Source organism: Mobula birostris, chromosome 16 (genome assembly GCF_030028105.1).
Source record: "Mobula birostris isolate sMobBir1 chromosome 16, sMobBir1.hap1, whole genome shotgun sequence".
Classification (NCBI taxonomy): domain Eukaryota; kingdom Metazoa; phylum Chordata; class Chondrichthyes; order Myliobatiformes; family Myliobatidae; genus Mobula; species Mobula birostris.
This window is the reverse complement of record NC_092385.1, coordinates 37,883,601-37,909,539: the sequence shown is the minus strand read 5'-3', so window position 1 is coordinate 37,909,539 and position 25,939 is coordinate 37,883,601. Positions and strand designations below refer to the sequence as shown.

General features: G+C 38.6%; 1 protein-coding gene across 13 annotated transcripts in view; it reads left to right on the top strand.

Moving 5' to 3' along the window:
* Positions 1-25,939, top strand: part of foxp1b (forkhead box P1b) — a 559,907-nt gene that overhangs the window by 347,736 nt on the left and 186,232 nt on the right. For 11 of the 13 annotated variants that reach the window (XM_072280576.1, XM_072280573.1, XM_072280566.1 and 8 more), the window contains one exon: positions 19,062-19,151. In XM_072280576.1, coding sequence (XP_072136677.1) covers positions 19,062-19,151 — 90 coding nt within the window. Of the gene's footprint in view, positions 1-17,627; positions 17,710-18,398; positions 18,415-19,061; positions 19,152-25,939 lie in introns of those variants that run through there. The other 2 variants (XM_072280577.1, XM_072280578.1) reach the window with 2 other exon arrangements.

Here is a 25,939-nt window from a genome sequence, read left to right as displayed (position 1 = left end):
TATGGATTTCAGCAAGGCATTGGATAAGGTACCCCATGCAAGGCTTATTGAGAAAGAAAGGAGGCATGGGATCCAAGGTGACCTTGCTTTGTGGATCCAGAACTGGCTTGCAGACTGAAGGCAAAGAGTGGTTGTAGATGGGTCATATTCTGCATAGAGGTTGGTGACCAGTGGTGTGTCTCAGGGACCCTTGTTCTGAGATCCCTTCTCTTTGTGATTTTTATAAATGACCTGGATGAGGAAGTGGAGAGATGGCTTAGCAAATTTGCTGATGACACAAAGGTTGGGGGTGTTGTGGATAGTGTGGAGGGCTGTCAAAGTTTACAGCGGGACATTGATAATATGCAAAACTGGGCTGAGAAGTGGTAGATGGAGTTCAACCCAGATAAGTGTGAGGTAGTTAATTTTGGTAGGTCAAATATGATGACAGAATATAGTATTAATGGTAAGACTCTTGGCAGTGTGGAGGATCAGAGGGATCTTGGGGTCTGCGTCCATAGAACACTCAAAGCTGCTGCGCAGGTTGACTGTGGTTATGAAGGTATATGGTGTATTGGCTTTCATCAACCATGGGATTGAGTTCAAGAGCTGAGAGGCAGTGTTACAGCTATATAGGACCCTGGTCAGACCCCACTTGGGGTACTGTGATCAATTCTCGTCACTGCACTACAGGAAGGATGTGGGAACTATAGAAAGGGTGCAGAGGAGATTTACAAGGATGTTGCCAGCATTGGGGAGCATGCTTTATGAGAGTAAGTTGAGTGAACTTGGCCTTTTCACCTTGGAGCGACGGAGGATGAGAGGTGACCTGATAGCGGTGTACAAGATAATGAGAGGCATTGATCATATGGATAGTCAGAGGCTTTTCCCCAGGGCTGAAATGGCTAACACAAGAGGGCACAGTTTTAAGGTGCTTGGAAGTAGGTACAGGGGAGATGTCAGGGGTGAGTTTTTTTACACAGAGAGTGGTGAGTGCATGGAACGGGCTGCCAGTGATGGTGGTGGAGGCAGATACAATAGGGTCTTTTAAGAGACTCTTGGATAGGTACATGGAGCTTTAAAAAAAATGGAGGGCTATGGGTAACCCGAGGTAATTTTTAAAATAAGTATATGTTCAGCACAGCATTGTGGGCTGAAGGACCTGTATTGTGCTGTAGGTTTTCTATATTTCAAGTCCAATCTTCACAAACTTCTAAGGAAGTAGAGGTGCTGCCATGCTCTCTTCAGAATTGCACTTAGGTACAGGTCCTCCGAAATAATAACACTGAAAATCTAACGTTGTTGACTCTGCACCTCTGATCCCCTGATGAGAACTGGTTCATGGACCTCTAGTTTCCTCCTCCTGGGATCTATAATCAGCTCCCTGGTCTTGCTGACATTGGCTTAGAGGTTGTTGTCGTGGCACTACTCAGCCAGGTTTTCAGTCTCCCTCCTGTGTGCTGATTCATCACCACCTTTTATTCAGCCTGTGACAGTGGTGTCGTCAGCAGACTTAAATATTGCATTGGAGCTGTGCTTAGCCGCACAGTCATAAGTGCAAAGAGAGACGGGCAGCGGACTTGTAGTGCACCTGTGCTGATGGATATTGTGGAGGAGATGTTATCAATCCAAGCTAACTAGGGTCTGCAAGTGATGAAATTGAGGATCCAATTGCACAAGGAGGTACTGAGGCCAAGGTCTTGTTCTTACTGATTAGTTTTGAGGGGATGATAGTATTGAATGCCGAGCTGTAGTTGACAAAGATCATCCTGATATATGCATCTTTGCACCCAGGGTTGAGTGAAGAACCAGTGAACTGGCATTTGCTGTTGACCTGTTGTCAAATTGGAGCAGATCCAAGTCACTTCTCAGGCAGGAGTTGATGTGTTTCCTTATCAACCTCTCAAAACACTTAATCACAATGGGTGTAAGTGCTACTGGACGATAGTCATTGAGGCAGATTACCACATTCTTATTAGGCTCCGGCATAATTGAAGCATGCTTGAACTAGGTGGGTACCTCAGACTGCTGAAGCGAGAGGTTAAGGATTTCAGTGAACACTCCAGCACAGGTCTTCAGTTACCCCATCTGGGTCGGATGCTTTCCGTGATTTCACCGTTCTTGAAGGATGCTGTCATGTCAGCCTCAGAGGGAAATCACAGGATCATTGGGGGCTGTGGGAGTATGTGATGCTTTCCATGTTTTGATGGTCGAAATCAGTAGTGTTGAGAATTGTGAAGAGCCATTCCCTTTGAGAGATATAAATACAATAGGAGAAGACAAAATGGTAGTGAAACGTGATCAGTAAAGATCAACTTTGTGAAAACTCACTGAGAAGTGTGACAGTCATAATGCTGGAAGAAATACTTAGATTTAGAATTGTAGATTCAAAACTGAGGGAAAGAGTGCTTTGAGAGATACCTGATCTTTGAAAAATAGTTGGCATGGGGATTCATCATTTAGTAATTTAGTGAGTCAACAGGACAGAAAGTGAACAGTATGTCAGCAGCTTGTAAACTCGAGAGAACCTTAGGGGGTGATGGAAAAGCTCAAACTAAGGGTAAAAATACAGGACATGAATGTTGTAATTATGGAAGAGAACCTGAGTTTTACACGAGAGAATTACACCCTTTTTCTAGTTTAGCATATTAAAGGTACACAAAGAGCAATTATTTTGCAAGCATTTGTGCTGGGAACAAACATGTAATCACCCAGGCCAATCAACTGATGAGGAGCTAGGAGCAAATTTTTTGGTCTGTGATCAGTGCTTGTTTGGATGATGAGTTGTGTGCTATCAGAGTCAGGTGGCCATCTGAGATTTCCAGTATGCAAAAGAAACCAATGAAATGTAACTCTGCTTCATGGTACAAAGAAACTTCCAAAGATTTTAAACTTGCAACAGCAGAAACACTTGCAGTAAATCTATGATTATAGCTTATTGGTAAAACTTGTGTCCCTGTTGAAGGACAGGTATAATTACTGATCCCGTTTGACCAATAAGCAGTGAACGGTGAACTGAAAGTGAGTGGGTAATGTGACTTTAGGATTTGCTGGGCCAAAAGACATACTTGAGCATGGATAGTATCATGTTTAGTACATATAATTCAAAAACTATCGAGCACCATCCACTGGAATCAGTGTATAAATGTAATTGACTATAAGACAGGAACCAAAGAATGTTTAATGCAGAAGTATACTCATTTGTACAGTGATGGAATTTGACAACATAAAGGAGAGTATTTAAGCAGTAATGTTAGCATTAGACAAAAGCAGACAAAGTTACTAGATGTTTCAGTTAGACTTGTGTTCGAGTTCCAGTCACAGTTCTGAAAGCTTGTATCAATTCATGCGTGGTAAATATGGTTACATCCTATAGCCCTGAATAAACCTGTTAACAGAGACCTTTATAGCCACTGTAAACAATAGAACATCTAGCCATCCGCATACAATGTTTGAAATGACTTTTGGAACATTAATTTAGTTGAATATTGTTGTTTGTAGCTACTTTCCATTCACCATTTGGGAGGACAACAGAAGCATATGTAATGCACAGATTTATAATTGAACTTTTCCAAAGGAAAGTATATGAACTGGTGAAATGACTTTAGTCAATTCCTGATGATTTTGTGGCTCTAGGACAGGGGTCTCCAAACTTTATTATGCCATGGACCAAGGTGATTAAACAAGGGGTCCGTAGACTCCAGGTTGGGAACCCTTGTAGGATTCAGAGAAAAATTAGAATAAGTAACTTAAGATCATGATTACCATTTACACTCATTTCTTCAAAAGTTTAGAGATCATTGAGTGTGTTAGATAAAGTCATAGTAGCAAAAATTTGTGTTTTTAGAGCTATTGCCATGGACCCGGAAATTTATTCAGATCCAGCCTGGGTTAAAGCAGTTTTGGAAATGCCATTACTGACAGATGCAGAGCTTGTCTAATGGTGTTTTTGAGCATGTGTCATTTTCCCTAACCTATTAGCCATGGTAAAACCCCTCAGACATTCAGCATGAAATGCTTCTGGAGAAAATCCCAAAAAGTGGTGCTAAGGTAAGGTTGTGATCACTAATTTATTGGGGTATCTTCAAGAAGTAACTTCATAAACTGATGCTGCTCAGACCGGATTTTGACAACAATGATGCATACTGGACAATGATTTGCCTGTGGAATAGGGATTGCTATAGAAACAGATCAAAGATGTACAAATGGAGTTGGGGCTTTTGGTGACAAGTTTTGAACAGTATAGAGTCATGGAGAAGTACAGAACAGAAACAAGTCTTTTGGCCCATCTAGTCCATGCTGAAACCATTTAAACTGCCTACACCCATAAACCTGCACCAGGACCATAGCACTGCATATTCCTACTATCCATGTACCTATCCAGACTTCTCTTAACCATTGAAATCAAACTCGCATGCACAACTTGTGCTGGCAGCTCATTCCACACTCCCACAACCCTCTGAGTAAAGAAGGTTCCCCTCATGTTCTGCTTAAACTTCTCACCTTTCACCTATAACCCATGACCTCTGGTAGTCCCCCACATCCTCCTGGGGAAAAAGCCTGCTTATCTATACCCCTCATAATTTTGTATACCACTATCACGTCTCCTTTCCATCTTCTACATTCTAAAGAATATAGTCCTAACCTTTTCAATCTTTCATTATATCTCAGATTCTCCAGACCCAGCAGCATCCTTGTAAGTTTTCTGTATACACTTTCAACCTTGTTTTACATCTTTCCTGCAGGTAGGTGACCAAAACTACACACAGTACTCCAAATTAGACCTCACAAGTGTCCAGTATCTCTTTGGAAAAGATGTGATAGGTGTTGAAAATATCGTGAATGAGAAACAATTGCTTTCACATCAAAAAAAAACTGAAAATGTTGTCAAAAGTTTTCAGTGAAAGTAGCATTTGAAAAAGGAAAAGGGATGGTATTAGCAGTTACAATGAGTAAAGCATAATTTTCAGAAGTTTGGAAGCAACTAAATTATCATTTAACAATACTGTCCTGGGGTCAAGTAGAACTTACTGAGTGTTTCTATGCATTGATTTTCAAGATAATTTAACTGTGTAGGGAAATATAATACTCAAGAACAAGAGATTGTATCAGCTGTGGTACATAAAGAGTTAAGTCAGTTACTCTTACAACATATGTTGCCGCAGGAGACTGCAGTTGTTAAGTCCAAGATTATCTTGGCTTTAGACAATGACTACACTGAAGCAGTATCTTTCAAATAGTACTATTAGTTTAGTACAGTGAAATTGCCAATTAGAGGACCTTTATTTCAACATATCATTGAGGCAAGGTTATGAATTTTTTTTTGTTACATGGTCTTATTGTATATGTGATTATTATAATAGCATTATTGAAGTGCGTTGAACTACTTCAAATAGTGTTTTGAAATAACTTTGAATATCCTAATTAGTCATAATGGACTTTACATCTGTAATTTTTTTTGTGTTTGGAGAAACTTGCTGTTTATGACAATCAACAGCATCACGTCTACAACCACAATTATATAAAAACGCTGCAAGTGCTTCCAGAATTGGTAGGAGTTTTAACAGTCCTAACCCACAGATAATTAAAATAATAAATATTGCAGATAGAGTGGATCCTGATTAACTAGGACACCTCGGGACCAGTATATTTTGGCCCAATTAATAGGCTGCCCCAATTAACTGAAGTTGTATGGAAATAGTTAAAAAGGTATAAAGGAGACAAACTAATTTTAATTCAGTTAGAAGTTATATATTTAAGTGAAATACAGGACTAATTAGAACACTACCAATACTACCACAGTGCTAAAAAACTGATTGAGTTGCCTGGGACTATACTCTCTGGAATTCAGAAGGATCAGAGGGGATCTTATAGAAATATACAAAATTTTGAAAGGGATAGATAAGGTAGAAGTAGGAAAGTTGTTCCCATTGGTAGGTGAGACTAGAACTAAGGGATATTGCCTCAAGATTCAGGAGAGAATATTTAGGATGGAGATGAGGAGAAACTGTTTTCCCCAGAGAGTGGTGACTCTGTGGAATTCTCTGCCCAGGGAAGCAGTTGAGGCTTTTTCACTAAATATATTTAAGATAGAGTTAGATAGATTTTTACATAGTAAGGGAATTAAGGGTTATGGGGAAAAGGCAGGTAGATGGAGCTGAGTTTACGGGCAGATCAGCCATGCTATTGAATGGCGGGGCAGGCTCGATGGGCCAGATAGCCTACTCCTGCTTCTATTTCTTATGTTCTAATTGTTATCGATGGAGGAATTAGTCATAGTCATAGTCATACTTTATTGATCCCGGGGGAAATTGGTTTTCGTTACAGTTGCACCATAAATAATAAATAGTAATAGAACCATAAATAGTTAAATAGTAATATGTAAATTATGCCAGTAAATTATGAAATAAGTCCAGGACCAGCCTATTGGCTCAGGGTGTCTGACCCTCCAAGGGAGGAGTTGTAAAGTTTGATGGCCACAGGCAGGAATGACTTCCTATGACGCTCTGTGCTGCATCTCGGTGGAATGAGTCTCTGGCTGAATGTAGTCCTGTGCCCACCCAGTATGTTATGTAGTGGATGGGAGACATTGACCAAGATGGCATGCAACTTAGACAGCATCCTCTTTTGAGACACCACCGTGAGAGAGTTCAGTTCCATCCCCACAACATCCAGTGTACGCTGCTGTGTTCTATAGTTTGAGTGTAACTGAACAAAATCAGTGCAGTCACCTAGTGCAGATTATGGATTGCCTTCGTATAATTGCATCCTCCAAATTTTCATTTTCGTTATAACGTTCAAGAGGATCGTGATACCTTCAAATACTTCACAGTTTCTAACTTGTTGATTCTAATTGTTTCACTTTCACATCTGGCCATTTCTGGCATCTCCAAGCCTGAATGGTAAAAACTGCAGTGAGCGAAACAGTTCGGAATTGTCTCGTTGATTACTTTTCAATAATCAGTGACAAAAATAACTGCTTTTTGAACACAAACTTGTGCAACTGATGCTATTTAAAAAGTGTTTGTTTTAAGGACTGACGGTAGTTAGAAACTGTTTGGCAACAGACTCCTGTCTCAATTAAGTGGCATAGAGTTTCCAATAAATGAAGGGAATCCCAGCTTTTTTTGATTAGTTTTTGTTCTTTAAGAGTTGTACCAAATAAGTGGCTGCCCCGATACCGACAGCTCAATTAACTGGAATCCACTGTGCTGGACATCTGAAATAAAAGCACAGTGTTTGAAGCTCTTTTCAGGTCGGGCAACATCTATGGAAAGAGAATTAGTGTTAACATTTTGGAGATCAATATAAACTGTTTCTGCCTCCCTAATACTTCTAGTGTCCTCTGGATTTTTTTTTCAGATTTTCAGCATCTTCAGTTTTTAAACTTAATATTCATCTTCAACTGCTTAAGCAATGACTATCCGTACATAAAAATATTGTTTGTGTAAATGTCTGTTGTTGGCTGTAGAATGCTCATTTCTATTTGGTAGAAATATGGGGGGCTTTTAAAAAGGAGATGTTTCAGCCACAGTTTGGTACATTCCATGAGGGAGAAGGGGAAGAGGATTAAAACCAGGGATTTATGCATCATTAGATGATAGATAGAAAAGTGGCAGGTAAAATTTATTTCCCCAAAACTGCCATCTGCACCATCAGAACATCAGAAACCTGGAAGCCATCACTGACCCTAAAGTCAACTGGACTGCCACACAAATTCTGTGAGAGACAAGAGAATCTGCAGATGCTGTAAATCTTGAGCAAAATGCACAAAATGCTGGGGAGGAGCTCATCAGGTCAGGCAGCATTTATAGAGGTAAATGAACAGTCTGTATTTCAGGCCAAGGTTCCTCATCAGGGTACACTATTCTAACAATTTCTCCCATACCTATACTCTCTATCACCAAGCAGGATAAGGGAAATAGTCACATAGAGAGGCATTGAACCTCACTTCTGAAATTCCTCTTGTAAGAGCATTATGGGAACATCTTTAGACAGGCATCATTCAAGAAGTTGCTCACTATCACTTTCTGATGTCAGTCAGGTAGGGCTGATATATCTTGCCTTTGCTTACCATGTCTAGATCTTGACAAATGAAACCTTTTCACAGGTTGCATTGATTCTCACAAATTTGAAATTTTAGTCTTGTTGCAATATACCATGAAGGAATAAAAACTCAGAAATTACACTGAACTGAGTGGAAAAGCAAATTTGTGCAGAGAACCTGCAAAGAGGTATAGATAGGTTAAGTGAGTGCACAAGGGTTTGACAGATGGAGTACAGTGCTGGTAAATTTGAGGTCATCCACTTTGCAAGGAAAAATATAACATCAGATTATTATTTAAATGGTGAACGATAGTGGCCTGTGGCTGTGCAGATAGAATAATTTTGTGTATGTATCACCGAAAGTTGGTTTGCAGGTGCAACAGGTTATCACGAAGGCAAATACAATTAAGAGAGAAAATAAATCAGCTATGATCAAGTGGTGGAGCAGACTTGATGAGCCACATGTCTTATTTCTATTCCTGTGTCTAATGGTTTTATGGGATGTTGATCTTCATTGCTAGAACTGTTGAGTTTAAGAGCAAGGGAGGTTATGTTATGTTGCAACTGTACAGGGTACTTGTGAGGCTACACCTGGAGTACTGCATACAGTTCTGGCCTCCTTATTTGAGGAAGGATATACTGGCTTTGGAGGTGGTGCAGAGGAGGTGATTCCAGAGATGAGGTGTTAGCCTATGAAGAGAGACTTTTTCTCCTGGGGTTATGCTCTCTGAAATATTAAAGGGGATCTTACAAAAGCATAAAAGATTATGAAAGGGATAGATAAGATAGAGACAGGAAAGTTGTTTCACCTGGTAGATATGACTAAAACTAGGGGACATAGCCTCTAGATTCATGGAAGTAGAATTAGGATGGAGATGAGGAAAAACTTCTTTCCCCAGAGAGTAGTGAATCTGGAAATCTTTGCTCAGGGAAGCAGTAAAAGCTATCTCATTAAATCTATTTAGGACACAGATTTTTTTGCATAGCAGGGGAATTAAGGGCATGGGTTAAAGGCGGGTAGGTAAAGCTGAGTCCCTGGCCAGATCAGCCATAATCTTATTGAATGGCAGAGCAGTTTGGTGGTCCAGATGGTCTCACTTGCTCCTGTTTCTTATGTTCTTACTGGAAGTGGGATATCGCTTCCTACTGCAGATATCCTATTGCTGCATAAGAGAGATAGAAGAAGAGACTCGACCACAGGTCAGAATATTGAGGACTTAGGGTGCAATGCAGGTCAGCTGTGGTGCAGTGAACTGCCTATATTCTCCAAGTTCCATGTTACACAAACTGGTTAACGCCATGTGATTGAAGGACTATGTACTTTCATAGTGCCTGTTCTGATTGTGTGTTTGTTTTTAATTACACATAAGCAATCCTTTTGAAAGGATCCATGCAAGGAGACTGATAACCTCATTTCTAAGACATTTCATCAGGATCAAGAATAACTTTTCCACCTCTGGCTTTGTGGATTTTATAATGGCTAATGAGACCAATGTAGGTGTCATAGAGTTTTTTCCACAGATGGGGAAGGGGTGCATGATGAAGTGGGTGGCTTAGTAGTTTGTGAAGTGATGCATAGGCTTCCTTATACTCCTAATGCAAAGCCCCAAGTTTCTCAATTTTATCCTGCAAGCTCCTTTCCATTTTAAATAGTAATTCATCAGAGGTTTCTAGGAATCAATGTCTGAGATACGTCTGTACATCTGAGATATCTATGGGCACATTCTTAAATCTATTTCTATCTGCTTGGTAATCTCTCACAAACAGACAATGGAATAAAATGCCTATTTTGGAAGTCTGGAGCCAGCCATGTGGGTAACACAGTCAACCCAACAAAGCAGTCCAGAAGAAAGATCTTAACCTGAAATGTTCACTATCCATTTCCCTCCATCAATGCTGCCCAAGTTCCTCCAGCATCTTTCTTGTGTGTTGCTCCAGGTTCCAGTGCCTGCAGTCTGTTGTGTCTCCAACCCAACAAAGCTAAATGAAAATATGTAAGGACTCTGTATAAGAATGTTGACCGGGGAGAGGGTGATTACCTCTGGAAGCTCTTGGCCATGTCTCTGTAAAAACAGCAAACAAAAGGAGTTTGTAGAATACTTATCTCCCTGAGTTTCATGTTACACTTTGTAACAAATCTCGACTTTGAGTAGAATTAAAGAGGAATCAATACACATCGCCAGACTGGTAGGAGCAGAGAGATTTGAAATGATTTCTGGACTGCGGAAGCTTACAGATATTTTAAAACAAGGATAAAACCAAGAATGGAATCAAATACAGAAATTTCAAATTGAGATCCAGAAGTTAATAATCTTTATAATAACTTGACTTGAGTGTGATAACTGAGTGTATTTATTTGCCTCTTCAGTTTTGTTTTGTAATTGTATGTCTTGCCTGACACCCATTTTACTGCTGTATTGCTTGTATTTTTTCTTTAATGTGCTTTGCTAACATTTTGATATTGTTGCATACTTTTAGGAACAAGTGTTTATTGCTTTACTTTTGTTCCTTTTGTGCTTCCTTTGATTTGTAAATGTTGCCTTTGAATCGAAAGCTAGGAACACCTAGCACTAAGACAAACTTGGAACACCATGTTGCTTTTGTTTTACAGCAAGTAATTTAATTCATTTAAGTGCATTTTATAAAGAAAAGTCTTAGTGCTACAGGTATGCTGACTTAAGCCCTTAACATCCTGGCTTCTATTTTTGTTTGTTTTTATTTTTTTGTTGATTGCATTCCCTTAAATCTCCTCAAAGTCCACTGAGAGGGAAGGTCAGGCTCTGTTTTAGATTTGCCTCTCTCTAGCCTTAGATTATCTCTGAAGTCAGGAATTCATCATTTTACATTTGACTGGTAATATACTCATGCCTTATCTTACTTTTCTTATTTTTAGGAAGGTAATTAATCCCAGGACCCCAAAAAAAGGTGAAAAACTGACGTATAATGCAGGAAATTTTATTATTTCAAAGTTATTTTGTTATAAAATAATAATGTTCTTCTCAATTAAATTTTGAGCTAGAGTGCAAAAATTTTAATATTGATTGTTTTATAATAGCTTTTAATTTTGCTGATGCTTGCATCATCATAGAGTAAAACAGTGGTTGATAGAGAGCAGCCATTGAATATGTATTTAAGGTTGTAACCTAGTTAAGAGTAAAGGAATTCTGTCAATATCTACACAACAGCAAATTATGGAGTTAGACTTGCATTGTTTGTGTATTATATATTTAAAATAATAAAAAAATTTAAAACTAAAGACTAAAATGCTAGCATCAACAAAAAAATGGCATCAAGCTATAGAATTTAGACTGTTTCTCCTGATTTCTCTATAAAATCACATAATTATATTTATTGTCAGCATGTTATTACTCAGTTTTAAATATGAAATAAAATAACCAACTTGGCCAGTAAAAATGTTCTGTCTGAGCTATCCTTGCTGGGCCTGGATGGCACACTTGCTGATTTGGTAGTAAGCCATTCAATGCAGAATGTCTCCTATGCCTGATACTTTAAATGTGCTAATTTAGCTAACATTAGTAGCAACAGAATGATGTTGACAACATCATTAAATGTTGTCTTGAAGGATCCAAGTTAGTCTGGGGAAAAATCAACTAAGGTTCCTGGTATTGGTTGCCATCCAATTATTCCAGCTATGAAGAATACACATATGGTCATTGAATGAGAATGGGATGCTTGAGGCAGATAACCATACAATTATCACTCACTGCTGATTAAGTAATGAAGGTGCTAGAATCCATGAAGTATATGCTATTAGGATTTTACATTTTCAAGAAGAGTACTGAAGGAGGTGGATATGTTGAATCTGCATCGTTTTTGGTCAAAGTTTAATATTAGGTACAGATATAGATTATGGATCTGTATTGCTTTTTGCATTCACACTCAAGCCACTAGATGGCACGTCCTTCCAAATTAGAAATCAACATTGGCATCAAATATTATGGGAAGAAGCTTATGGCCTTCTCACATACTTTCCCACATGGTTGCACAACTATTGAGATGTAACAACATGGGTGAACTGTTTATATATGGCTTTTATTTAAATAATTAAAACATAGTTAACAGCAAAAATCATTATAATGCTCATAAAATCAACAGGAAAAGCACTCTTGCTTTTGAAAGTTACAGATAGAGTATATCAAAGAGAAAGGTTGATAATGGTAGAAAGAGCAGTAAACTCGAGAACTGGGAAAATTTTGCTTTCGGCAAAGGAATTGGAGAATGTAAGAATATTTTCACATCTGCCTTTCCAGTGTATCTGGGCCAGTGTTTAAGTTGTCCGAACACCAGATCCTGCCTCACATTAGGACCCAGGCCCCACTGCAGCGATGCACTCTGGGCCTAGACCTTGCCACCCACCCCGAAGCTCATACTCGACCTCCCCAAATCCAACCTTGTACGTGGTTTAGGTGGTCGGGCATCAAAACTCCTACACCTCGACTCCTCTCATAATCACTCCCTCCAACTCCATCTCCAGCAATGACCCCATTGCTGTCTCCAAAACTGTCTCATATACGTAAAGCTCAGACCTTGCAGCGTGTCAGCATGGCTCACAGCTTGAGTCAGCTTCGCCTCCACTCACTACTTCATTGTTTGCAGTGATAGTTTACCAAAATTTACCTCATAAAAAGTGTTATTAATGATGCTTGTAGTCATATTTCTTGCCCTTTTTAACTACCGGTAAGCTGCCACACAAACTTCAGTAGAGCCATCTTAAGCTATCTTGCACAATCACTGAAATGTTGCCACAACCTTATAGACTCACTTTCAAGGACCCTTTGTCTCAGGTTCCCTATATTTATTGTTTATTTCTTTATTACTGTTATTATTTCTTTTATTTTTGTATTTGCAGTTTGTTTTTTTTTTGCTCATTGTTTGTTGTCTGTCCTAGTTGGGTGCGGTCTTTCATTGATTCTATTGTGTTTCTTGTATTCACGGTGATTGCCCGCACAAAAATAAATCTCAGAGTTGTATACAGTATATGTATAAATTAACTGAACTTAAAGTCTCTGGTAGCAAGGCCCTTAGAAAATAATAATAGGATTGTTTGCAGTCATCATGGATTTATGAAGGGGAAGTCTTGTTGGATAAATTTTGTTGGAATATTTTCAGGCTGTAACTAGCAGAGCAGATCGGGAGTACTATTGGCTCAATGTATTTGTATATCAGAAGACCAGTTTCCAAGCTGGCATCGGGCTGCAAACTCTGTTGAAGTTGCAACATAGATTTAGATGATTTTATTTTAGGTTGTATGGATGGTCTTGGGGACAGAGAGTTAAATTAGATTTTAGGGGCAGGACTGTTGGGGATTGTGAGGCCTCGTGTCTGGGGTCCTTTTGTCAGTGAATCCAGATTTTGAGCCTAGTGTTTGGTGATTGGTTGGTCCTGGGGCCAATGCCGAGGGACGGAGGCCCGAGCGCTGAATCAGAACTCTGGAAGTTGAGGCCCTTTGATCAGGCCCCCAAGGCCACAAGTGTTTTAAGTCTGCTGGGGGAGTCAAAGCCCTATATCTGCGAGCCTGACTCTGAACATTGTTCCTATTGCACTGAGCACCGGCGTTCCCCAAGGCTGTGTGCTCAGCCCGCTGCTGTTCATGCGGCTAATGCATGACTGTGTCACAGGATCCAGCTCAAACCATTTCTACAGGTTTGTGGATGATACAACAGTGGTTGCCCTTATCAAGCATGATGATGAAATGGAGAATAGAGAGGAAGTGGAGCGGATGGTGTATTGGTTGAGAAGAACAACCTAACCCTGAATGTGCAGAAGACAAAGGAAATCATTGTGGACTTCATGAAGGTGCAGACAAGCCATTCCCCTCTATGAATACATGGCTTCTCCATAGAGTCAAGTGCACCAAGTTCCTGGGAGTTCACATCACAGATGACCTCACCTGGTCCCTTAATATCACCTCCTTGAACATGAAGGCCCAGCAGCACCTCCACTTTCTAAGAAAATCGTGGCAAACAGGGTTTTCCCCCCTCATCTGAACTGCATTTTACAGAAGCACCATTGAGAGCATCCTGACATGTGGCATCGCCATCTGATATGACAGCAGTCAAGCATTGGACCTTCAAAGGACTATGAGTACAGTTGAGAGGATCAAGGAGACTCCCTACCATCCATCAGGAATATTTATCAAGAGTGCTTTGTACACAGGGACCACCCATCAATCTAGCATCCTCTTTGACTTTCTACCAACAGGCAGGAGGCTATGACACATAAAAACAAGAATGGGTTAAGATGAGAAATAGTTCCTTCCCCCAGGCCGTTAGGCTTCTGAACTCCCTGCCGCATCATACTTGAAGTTTCACTGGTTAATCTGTTCTATACCTTACAATATTTAATAGTAATGCACTTTAGTTTGTGTAATTCATCTGTAGATTCTATCCTTACCTTTAGAAGTTATCGTGTGTTATGTGTACTGCTGTACTTTATATCCTGGTTCGGAGAAATGTTGCCTCTTTTCTATATACACTATGTGGTTATATACTTTATATACATGTATATAAATGTATATAAATGACAATAAACTTGACTTGAGTCCATCAGAGGTTGGAAGTCAAAGAAGATGGCCTGTCTTGGGGTTAGAGTAATATGTAGAAGGTGGATTGAAGCCTGTTTACTGTTGTTGTTTTGTTCTATGTTGTTCTGCCAAGCATTGTGGACATGCAATGTTTGCACTAGAAGGTCTAGTGACACACACGGGTTGCTCACAGCACATCCCTAAATGTGTTGGTTGCTAATGCAATTGATGCAATCCAGTGCATGTTTTGATGTGCATGTGATAAACATACTTCAATCTTGAATATGGTGCCATGCAAGAGGTAATTAGATTAGATTAGATTATGAGGACACATAGTCCTCTTTTGTTGTCATTTAGTAATGCATGCATTAAGAAATGATACAATGTTTTTCCAGAATGATATCATGAAAACATATGACAAACTGCCTTAAAAACTAACAAAAACCACATAATTATAACATATAGTTACAACAGTGCAAAGCAATACCGTAATTTGATAAGAACAGACCATGGGCCCGGTAATGTCTCAAAGTCTCTTGAAAGTTCCATCATCTCACGCAGACAGTAAACCTCCAGCGCCGCCAACTTGCTGATGCAGCATCCTGGAAGCATCCGGCCACAGTCCGACTCCGAGCCTCCAACCACCTCTCTGACACCGAGCACCATCTCTGCCGAACGCTTCGACCCCGGCCCTGGCAACAAGCAATAGGCAAACCCGAGGATTTGGGGCCTTCATCTCCAGAGATTCTTGATCGCACAGTAGCATCAGCAGCGAAGCAGGCATTTCAGAAGTTACTCCAGGTGTTCCTCCGTACTCTCACGGCTGTCTCCATCAAATCCGGATTGTGCATGGTCCCTCTAGTTACACATACGATGTTCATTCGGAACGGCTGCGCGCTGCGTCTGGTTGCCATCTTCTCCTAATTAAGCTAAATTATAGCAGGTAGTGGTAATGATAATGATTGGAGAAAATATTGGGATTGCGGATTGGTTGACAGATGGAAAACAATAGATGGGGTTACTTTTGACTTGGAAGACCATGACTAGTAAGGTTATTTAAATGATGAAAGACAAAAATGTTGATGTTCAAAGAGACTTTGATTCCGCTTCAGATTATACTATTGACATATACACCAGGGTGCAATGAAATTCCTTGCTGACCTGAAGCTTACAAGGGTAAACAGTGCATGTGGTAACAATAGATACAGTGACAAGCACAAGGCAACATAACACTTTGTATTCTTAAACTGTATTCTTGAATACAGATCACTGAAAGTTAACATGTAGCTTCAGCAAGCAATCAAAGGCAAATGATATGAATACAAATATTTTGAGTGCTAGGTTGCAACTCAAATTTTATAAACACAATATTGTGCAGATGCTGGCAATCCACAGCAACACACACAACCCTGAAGAAACTCAGCAGGTCAGCAGCATCTATGAAAATGAATACTGCAAACAGTTAATTTCTTGGCCCAAAACACCGACTGTTTATTCATTTCCATGTAAGTTGCTTGACCTGCTGAGTTCTCCCAGCATTTTGTGTGTGTGTTGTTCTGGAATATTATGTTAAGATCTGGTCTTCTCTGCTCTGCCTGATGCAGTACTGAAACTGCAGGAAGGTTTCTGCTGATTGATTCCTGGGCTTGGCCCTATGAGAAGAGATTAAACAGACTGGCCCTATTCTTTCTTCAGTTTAGAAAAAAATGAGAGGGGACCTCTCTGAAATTCTTACAAATTAGGATAGATGCAGAATAATTATTTGCCTGGCTTAGTATCTTCGAATTGGGAGTCACTGCCTCAGCAGAAGAGTTCAGCAACTCAGGACTGAGATGAGATCTTCTCTGAACCCAGGGTGGGGGATGGGGGGAGCGGTGGGTGGAGGGGATGAATGGAGGGAGGAAGGCAGAGAACTTTTAGATTTCTGTATTCCAGGGATCCAGGTTGTGACTATATACTTAAGACAGAGGTTGAAATTGATTTTTAGATGATGGTGGAATAAAGTGAAATGGCATTAGTACACAAAAGTGGTGCTGAGGTACAAAGATCTGTAAGGAATTCCTTGAATGGGGAGAGCAGGATTGAAGGACACATGGTTCACTCCTGATTTTGTTTCTTATGTTCCTAACTGCCTTAGTAATATTTATATTTTGGCACCATTGCACTGAAATCTCAATTTAGTGTTTTCAGAATGCATTATCTGTAGATGATCAGTTTTAAACAGTAAGAACTTGTAATATTGTGGTGTAGTTACTATGACTTATGCTCCCTTGTGCTTTTCTAAGCAGCATATTGGTCATATGATCCTGCCTTTCTGAACATTAATATATGAACAATCAACTCCACCTAATATGTCTTGGGTTTGTCATAATACATACTCAGACAACATGCTGTTACCCACATTTGTGAGCTTTAGTTGCTGCTGTCTGTCACCCTCTGGTAGTTTATCTCTGGTGCCTGGATTTGCTTTAAGACTTGTATGTCTATCATGGTGGTGTTGCTTTGAATGTAAGATCAAAAGAAGATGAATTCCAGAAAAAAATTTCCTTGTATGAAGAAAGGAACAGTCTTGTGTAAACATCCCCATGACAGCTCCCAATGAGTTATTTTACTGGAGCATTAGCACCCAGGATGACAGACAGGCTGAGACTGTGCAAAATAACAAATCAGTCCCTGTGAGCCAGCAGGCAGTTGCCACAACAGAAATAAGATTTCTAAAGGAATTTTGTTCCATTTTTATTGTAAACGTTTGTGTGGCAGCTCATCTTTTTACAAGCTGTCTTCCCTTGCGTAGTTTTCTGTTCTGGAAGATGTTGATATTGAGGCACACACCTGATAGAAGGGAGCATTATCATGAATAGAAACAAGGATAAATTTGAGAGCAAAGTCAAGATGGCTATTGTACTTTTTTGTTTATTTCTCTCTCATTTAGTTATGTGGGTATTGCTACTGTGGAAACAGGCCTTTTGAGCTGGCCAGAAAGGGCAGCTTTCCAGTATATTTTCATTTCAGTGTGCTTCAGCTGCACAGCATTTCCTGTTTATTCAACATCTTTACACCATTCTTCAACCCCCGCTCTACAGCAACAGCCAAAGAACAACTGCAAGCCGACGGAAATTTAGAGGCACTAAGCTCTTTCGGTAAACTTCCCCACTTTCTCTGTAATTGTTTGTGTCATATCCAGAATTAAATCTGTCAAATGAAACAATACTGATGAGTTGAATAAGGGAGTTGTTGAAAGATGCAAATGTTAAAATTTAACCTTAAATTTTTGGTAAATTAGGTCATGGTGAGGAGTAAGGAAAATGTTACGAAGGATTAGTTTATATTTTATCAATTTGTGATGTATATGGACACAAGGCATGAGTGTATAACGGAAAAGTCTCTTTAGAGTCAAATAATATGTAGTAACAAATAATAGGCAGTTGTTAAAGCATACCAAGAACACGTATGCAAAATAAAATTCAGCTGCTTTAAAGTTGTCTTTTGTGCCTTAAAGTGATCTGATGTTTGAAACTGTTCGGAACTGTTGTCTAGCAGGAGTAATCACATGGGGGAGGGAAATGGAAAGAGTGACTGAATTTATTTACTCAGATGTTATGCTGATGTAGGTGTGGAACTAAGTCACTGTGGGAACTATGAGTTGCTTTCTGTTGGTATCTTCATAGTCCTGATGACCATCAAATTTCCCGGCTTACTGGTTGTGTTTCATCTGGACAGTCTCTGTTTGATTATTTATCAGAAGGAAAAGGGAGTAGCTTGAGCATAAAACAACTCCGTTTTACTTCCCAGCAGACGTTCTATGATTTTGTGCATCTGAACTCTCTTAAAGCTAACAGACTGGGGTATGATTTGACTTTGATGTTATGTCAGAATTTTAAAAAATTTACTTCTGATTTCCCTAGAGTTCAATGTATTTGTGAATACATATTTAATAATTTGACCAATAATTTTATCTGCATCTTACTTTCCATAGTACTAGGATAACTTTCACATTTTTTTTGTTTTATCTATTGGTTTGTAGAACATTTTGCAGTGTCCCATTTTATTTTTCTCCCACTCACAGCCACAAGGGAATCTTTGGCTTAGCAGTTCTGACACATGCTAGCCAGCTCTTCATAATGCATTGCTCCCTTTGAAACTTTCATATCAAATGACAACTATCCATCAATAAGGGTCTAAATTTTTTGTGTATAAAGACATTGGAATGCAGAATTTTTTGTTGATGCACATTTATGTTCAATAAAACCACAGTAGATTTAAAGAGACTTGCAGAATTTAATGCTGCAGAATTATATGTGGCACTACCATCAATAGAAATAAATTTCATTTCCCTACTTAAATGTTTTAAGGATATTAACTAGTAGATTTTGATGGGAAAACAAATGGTATGCAACACCATTTGCTGATATTCTTTATATTATGGAGTAGTAAACTGTCCCATTGGGTGTATTTATGGTTAAAAGGTGAATGTTATTCTTTTTTAATGTAGGCTCTTCAAGTTGCAAGGCAGCTTCTGCTACAGCAGCAAGCTAGTGGGTTGAAGTCTCCCAAGGGAAATGACAAGCAACCATCCCTACAGGTAAATGTATTTTTTATACAGATTATGCATGATGTGTGTACTTGGTTCTTTTTTTTAGGATAGAAACCACATACAACTTGACCTAACTGTCATGCACCATATTTAATGGGATGACAATGTAGTCATAACTTAATGAACTATTACGCCAGGCCAGACATTAGGGTCTGGAGACATGTTTTGTTATGCTAATGTGTTTGGAAATTCCCAAAGAAAATGAAAAAAATAACACCTTTCAGGATGTTGATGAGGACCAAACTAATCATTTTTTTAATAGCCAAGCTAGGTATTTTGTTGAAGAGGTCTACAGTAGCCTCCAAGTGGAATATTATTTAGTCAACTGTTGATTCTTATGAAAGCTTAATGATCAAACTGAATGTTATTATGAATATTTTATAAGGTCATTTGAATTAAGTGTACCTCTCCATCATTGTGATGCTAACTTAGATCTGTAACATTTATATTTAAATGTATACACTCTCCATTACATGATTGATCTGAGTTATGTTGTTCTCATTGATAATATTTAATATTATTCAGTAATGTGCATTGTTCCCTTTTTAATGACACAGTAAAATTGTACACAATAGAAACAAGCTTTCTGCATTTCCTTAAACAGTGTTTGAATCGTGCCTTTTGTACCCCTTACAGGACGCCCCGACACACTTTACAACCAATGAAGCACATTAAAAGGATACTTCATTGGGTATAACTTGTAATATTTACTATATTACTGTTGTCCTATAGGAAATGTAGCTGACATCATGAACAACAGTCTTTCAGAAATAGCAATGTGATAATTTTCTAATGACTGTTTCAGCGATGTTGGTTGAGATATCAATATTGGCCTGAACTCCAGGGCTAATTCCTGCTCTTCTTCGAAGCGGTGTCAAGTTATGTTCCGGAGAAGACAGAGTTTGAGTTTAATATCTCAACCAATAGATGGATAGATGGGTGAATACCCTGTGTGGTACCTCCAGTAACATCGTCAGACATAGTATATGTGTATGAGTCATGGAATTTACCGACTTTCTGATTAATAACCCAAAAGCACAGTGGCCAATGATAGTCATCCTATTCTTCCCATAGCTCCACCTCAAACTAATTGTTTAATTGATGAGATCAGATAATCTAGTATTGAACTGTAATCATGCTAAGGATCTCCTTAATATTCTCACTGGATTAACTCTTCAGTACACTTTCTTTAAATTCTAACTTTAGATGCAGTGGCTTAAAAATGATCTTTACAATCCGATAGTGATTAACATGTATCAGGGAAGAATTTTCTGGTGATTTCTTGTTTTCAGTTTGAAGAATCGAAGTGCCAGTGTCACTGCAGAAGTAGGGTTAATATTGTAGCAATTCCTGATCAAATGAGTAATTCAGCTGACTATTAAAACAGGCTTCCATTGCTGACTGTTGTCCGACTTCACTGACTTGTCAAGAAAAATGGGAAAGTGACTTTCATAAGAGCAATTAGGTTGCTTTTGCCATGATTAATTAAATGACAATTAAAATTCTATTTAGACACCTTTTTTATCAATCTCATGTATTTCAAACTTGACTGTGTATGCATGCCTGTGTTCATTTGTGTGTGTGTGTTTATGTGTCCACATTAGCGTGTGTGTGGGACACGCATTCACATAGATTGTTAGCATACTGGACCCACTGAATTTAATTCTGTGTAGTAAAGCTTGTCTGACATGTAGAAATCGCTTTTCTGTTGTCTTGCAAATATTTCATAGTCTTTAAACTAGCAAAGATGATAATTGCTGCAAGATGTAGGGGAATTGATTCTGAAGTATGAATTAAGCCAATTGTTGTAAAATGGTCTTGAGTGTTTATCCAGTTAGGGCCACCTGGCTGTTGATCGTTTTTTGCTTTAGGTGTCTGAAGTATCATTCTGCCCCAGCCATCGTTAGTTTTCAGTTAAACTGGGCTTACAGAAATTATTTTAAATTCTATGTTTGTAGGTTTTATAAGGCAGATATTGTACAAAATATTATTAGCTCTCATATTAGAATGCAAAACATAGCCTAGAGTGCAAATCAATTCTTCAAACTGATGTGCAGCACACAACATTTTTGAAGGAGATACAAAAGATAAACTAAGTATATTTGACTAATCATTAATGTGCAAATTGCTGACAATGTTCCAAAAAAAATGTCACGTGTAATTATGGGCATCCCTTCCCCCTATTACTTGGTTTACACATAGAATACTGCAAAAGAGACTCCCACCTAGCTAATTAACATTATCACTGAAATGGTAGGGTTGAGTCATTAGTTCCATGTGCATTTAATTAGAGGCAGACTGAAATTGGATTTAACTTATTACTTTTCATGGATCACTTTCTTGTCATCACTTCAAATTGGATTGCAGCCCCAGGTAACTAATTATGAGAGCCACAGGATCAAGAGTGAAGAAGAAGGTAATTAGGAACCACAGCGCTGGACCCTTGCTGATAGTCCAGTAATACTGTGGAAAAATATAGTTTTATTTTGTAACACTGCCACAAGCACGGGCATTAAAATTGTGGAATTAATATTCGGCTCTGTTTGGAATCATGGGAAGACTGCTGCCACCTATTGCGGTTTATGTAATGTGCAGCTGTGTTGAAGATGTTATGTCCACATGGTTCCACAATGAACTTCTTAACGTGTAGTTTAAACAAGTGAAGTCAACACATTACATGTAGGTATGAGGTAATGCCAGAACTATGTACTCTGAGGTTTTGTCATTTGTGGAAAAAAAAGCTATCAAACCAAATTGTGAAGCAGGATGTGAAGCTAAATTTAATGTTTTGGATTAGTGTACATGAGAATCGTCAGAACAACTAACTGCTCTCTGTTCAAAGTGCCTTCCATTCATGTAATTTTCTTAGTGGGTGAAATTTGTCTGATGTCGTATCAGAAAAATGTGTATGAGGAACAATGAAAACATTATGACACGATCTTTGCAAATAATATTCAATATTTCCTGTATAATATCAGTGGGCTTAAGAAATAATCTGAACTCAAAACAGAGACACTATATATTTGTATTTCCTTAATTCTCCTTTTCTGAATAGAAATCCGCATGTTAAAAAAAAGGATCCTTCACATCCTAATAATGACTTAAACTGAATTATTGTGTGGTTGAGAGGGGTTTTCTACTAAGGTCAAATGGTGTAGTGTTTTCTCTCTTTCTGAAAGCTGTCTGAATGTGGATCATGGTGGGAGATGAATACTTAGCTTTCTTCAGAGTCTAAAGCTTTTTGTGTTGAGAGCCAAGGTCTTTTTTCCTTTAATTTGTGGAAGCAGCATTTGAACTACTGTGCTGTACACACCATGGCATTGTCCCTGCATATGCACACCAAAGTGCTCAAATCTGCAACTCATTACGGCACAGCACTGGAGCCCATCCAATGGTTAGAGTATTTCCTGAAGCCTAGAATAGCAGCAGTTGGTGCAAGCGCCACATTATAAAAGTGACAACGAGGGGTGGTCTACCCTTGCTGGCATTATGCCCAGTCAGGAAATCTACCTGAAATAGCAAGGCAATAATATTGCTGCCATCTATGTGGATTTTGTAGCCAATAGATGGTTGAAGCTGATTTTGTTTTGAAAAGAGAATTTACTTTAAACAATGTGTCATCATCAACCCATTCCATTTTTTTGCTTGTGTAAGGCAGAGTTTGGAATATGATTATGTATTTGTTATGGTTCCTCACAAATAAAAGTATGAAGCATATCCTCAACGCATTAAATTGACTATATGGATGAGGAATTTGTTTGTAAATGCTGTATACATTTCTGAAGTTAAGACATTTCAACAAAGTTTAAGGATTTCCAAAAGTGTTTTACATATTTTTAAAAAGGTAACTTGCATATGAGATGCAAGTTGACCACCAATTTCCCGGTACCCTCGGTTCCCTAGTCATGCTAGATTAACGTTTTTGCCGGATTAAAGGAGGTTATGCAGTAATAATGGCAAAAGTACACTGTAGAAACTTATCAAGGATTATTAATTAAACAAAAATTAAATGTAAATTTATTAATTATTGTGCTTACAAAGAACATTGCTTCTTGGTTATCTTTATAAACATTTCATCCAGGCAAAGTTGTTTCATGTATTTCGATCTCTCCCTGTGTATTTTTTCTTGCATCAAATACAAATTCATTAGCTCTTGTTCCATGACAGAAGTACATTTCTCTAACCCTTTGATTAAGTCACCCAACAACTTGATTCACTTGCAAACAGTAAATCTTTCAGTTTCATCCATTTCATCATCACCGCTGACATCTTCATCACTTGCAGTGTTTTTTTACAGCATTCGGAACACTGTCAGTTATATCTGAGTCCATAAGGTGGTACACAACAGGCATTTTGTCGTCAACAATCATCTGCTCACATAGATTTTTTTCATTATGACTATTTGCTACATCTTTGAAAACAGCTGCCGTAACACTTATTGCATACAGGAGCAAATCATGAACAGCTTCTTTCTCGTTTGGTACGCAAAATATGGTAAAATCATCAGCAAGCTTTTCTTCAGGTGCATTAGCAAACATCAAGGCGGGCCATAGCTTATGCCAGCCACTCTTTAGTGTTGAAAATTCTACCTTCTCGTAGCCTTGAGCAATGAACCAAAGAATGCCCTTCATATTAAATTCTCTAATAAATATTTGTACAGAATTGCCAGCATTCACCTCATCTAACAAATGTTTCATGAAAAGTGAGCGATACTTGGCCTCATAATTTCATCTAAATTAAAACCATCAGTTTCCAGAAAATTGGTGGTCAACCTGTACTACAATCAAATTGGTGTTATTACTCAAATTGTGTAGTTATTGTTGGTGGATTTTGTCTTTTGAGTTATAGTCAATCTCTGAAAATGTATAAAATTACCACAGCATCTCAACATTCTGTATCTCACTGAAGGCATAGATTTATTGTGCTTTCTGAAGAATTTTAATATTAATAGCCTTTGTTCATATTTTTTTTTACTCTAGAAAGGGTATAGTTCACATCTGTATGATTTGAGTTCCTGAATCTTTTTGTGTGATTATACCACTCAATGTAAATTTATAATAAGTATAATTTAAATTGGAGGAATCTTGACTGCTGTTGATATTTTTTCCCAAATAAAGACATTTCTACATCGTGTATGAAATCCCTTAAAGATTTACGATGTTGATGACTGCTCCCCTGTGTCTTTCTGAGACCTGGGCTATCTTAGTAGATATCTCGAGGAACTGGAAAAATATCAGTACTATCACCATGAAATCCTCTAAAATCACTGGAAGGGAAAGGAGACTAATTTTGGCATGATTTCTGAGACCAAGCCGTATTGAAGCCTTATTTATAATATGGCCACATTGGGAAGACTGTGCCATTCATACACTGAACACACACCAGGCTCTTAGAAAAGGCACTGTATTACAAGCTCTATCATTGGAAGAGATTATGAGGAAGTCAGAAAAAAAATTCAAGAATATAGTTGCATTTTCCTTGAAGATTCCAGTGTAGTTTTGGTCCATATCCAAACCACAGATTGGCTGCACCTGGAGGCCTTGTGTAAGAGGTGGCAAGAGTAGGCTACCACACACACTATTCTACACCTGCCTCATTATTGGAGGAGACTACAGTTGCCACATTCGCCAAGAAAAATGGAGACTGTGATAAAATCTGCTAGTCAGGATCAACTATAATAGATTTATGAAGAATGATACATTAATAAACACCGCGACATTTGCTGAGTACTTTTAGCTGATTAATTTTATTTCAACAAAAATAAGTTGGTTTGCAATATTAAATCTGTTTGATCTCTCCTAAGCTCTAATATCTGTTGATCTGGGAACAGAATTTGAAATCGTACTCATCAAGAAGTTGGGCCTTTTTCTTCTGTTTATGATCCATGCTAGTCTGAAGTTGACTTGCATCTAAGACCTTTTGTGTGATGATTATTTCTGAAATATCCGATCAGGATTTTATGAGTACAACATGCGACCTACACTTTTCACTCTGAATAAAGCAAAGAGAAAACCTATAACAGATTGGCAAAGAGATGCTAATTAAATGTCCCCCCCCCCACCCCCGGTTGATTGATTGCTCTCAGTTTTTATTGCTCAGCATTTTTGATGTAGCAATACTGGTTTTCCACTATTTATTCCTCTCTTTCAATAGAACTCACTGCAGAAATCAGTACTGAGATCTCTGTCAAATTGATGAGTCCTGATATTATGTTGGTGTGGAGCCTCGAGCAGGATGAGAATCAGATCAATGCACATGATCATTGAGTGTTAGAGGTGGTGATGAGGCTGATAGGTATTTGCTCCTTTACCTAACCCTTCAGGATGTTCGCTCCTCCCCCTCCATGGAGCCTTTTCAGCAAGTGTTCTGTGGCCATCATAGAGAGAGTATCTTTTAAGGTTTGAACTAGCATTCCATAGTTCATTTCAGCAGTGAGCTAGCAGCTACTATTGGGAACAGTCCAGAATGCATTTTACAAACCACCTCATGATTTTTTTGTTACTTGTTTGTTTTTCTCTCTCTCCAAGTTCCCAAAGACACTTGATTGGACACTAATTCTTCACAGACTGACACAGGATGACCTTCAATTTCCAAGTTACGAGCCTCGTTATTTCTCTGATCAATACATAAGAATGGCCCCATATACATTGGCTTGACTTCGAACAGACTGGAAATTTAAATAGTTTTGTTTTTGTTGTGTATGTGGCTTGGTTACACAACAATGCTATTAATAAAAACGCTGGAGACGGGAGCTAAGGTTCATGGTTCTTTACTAG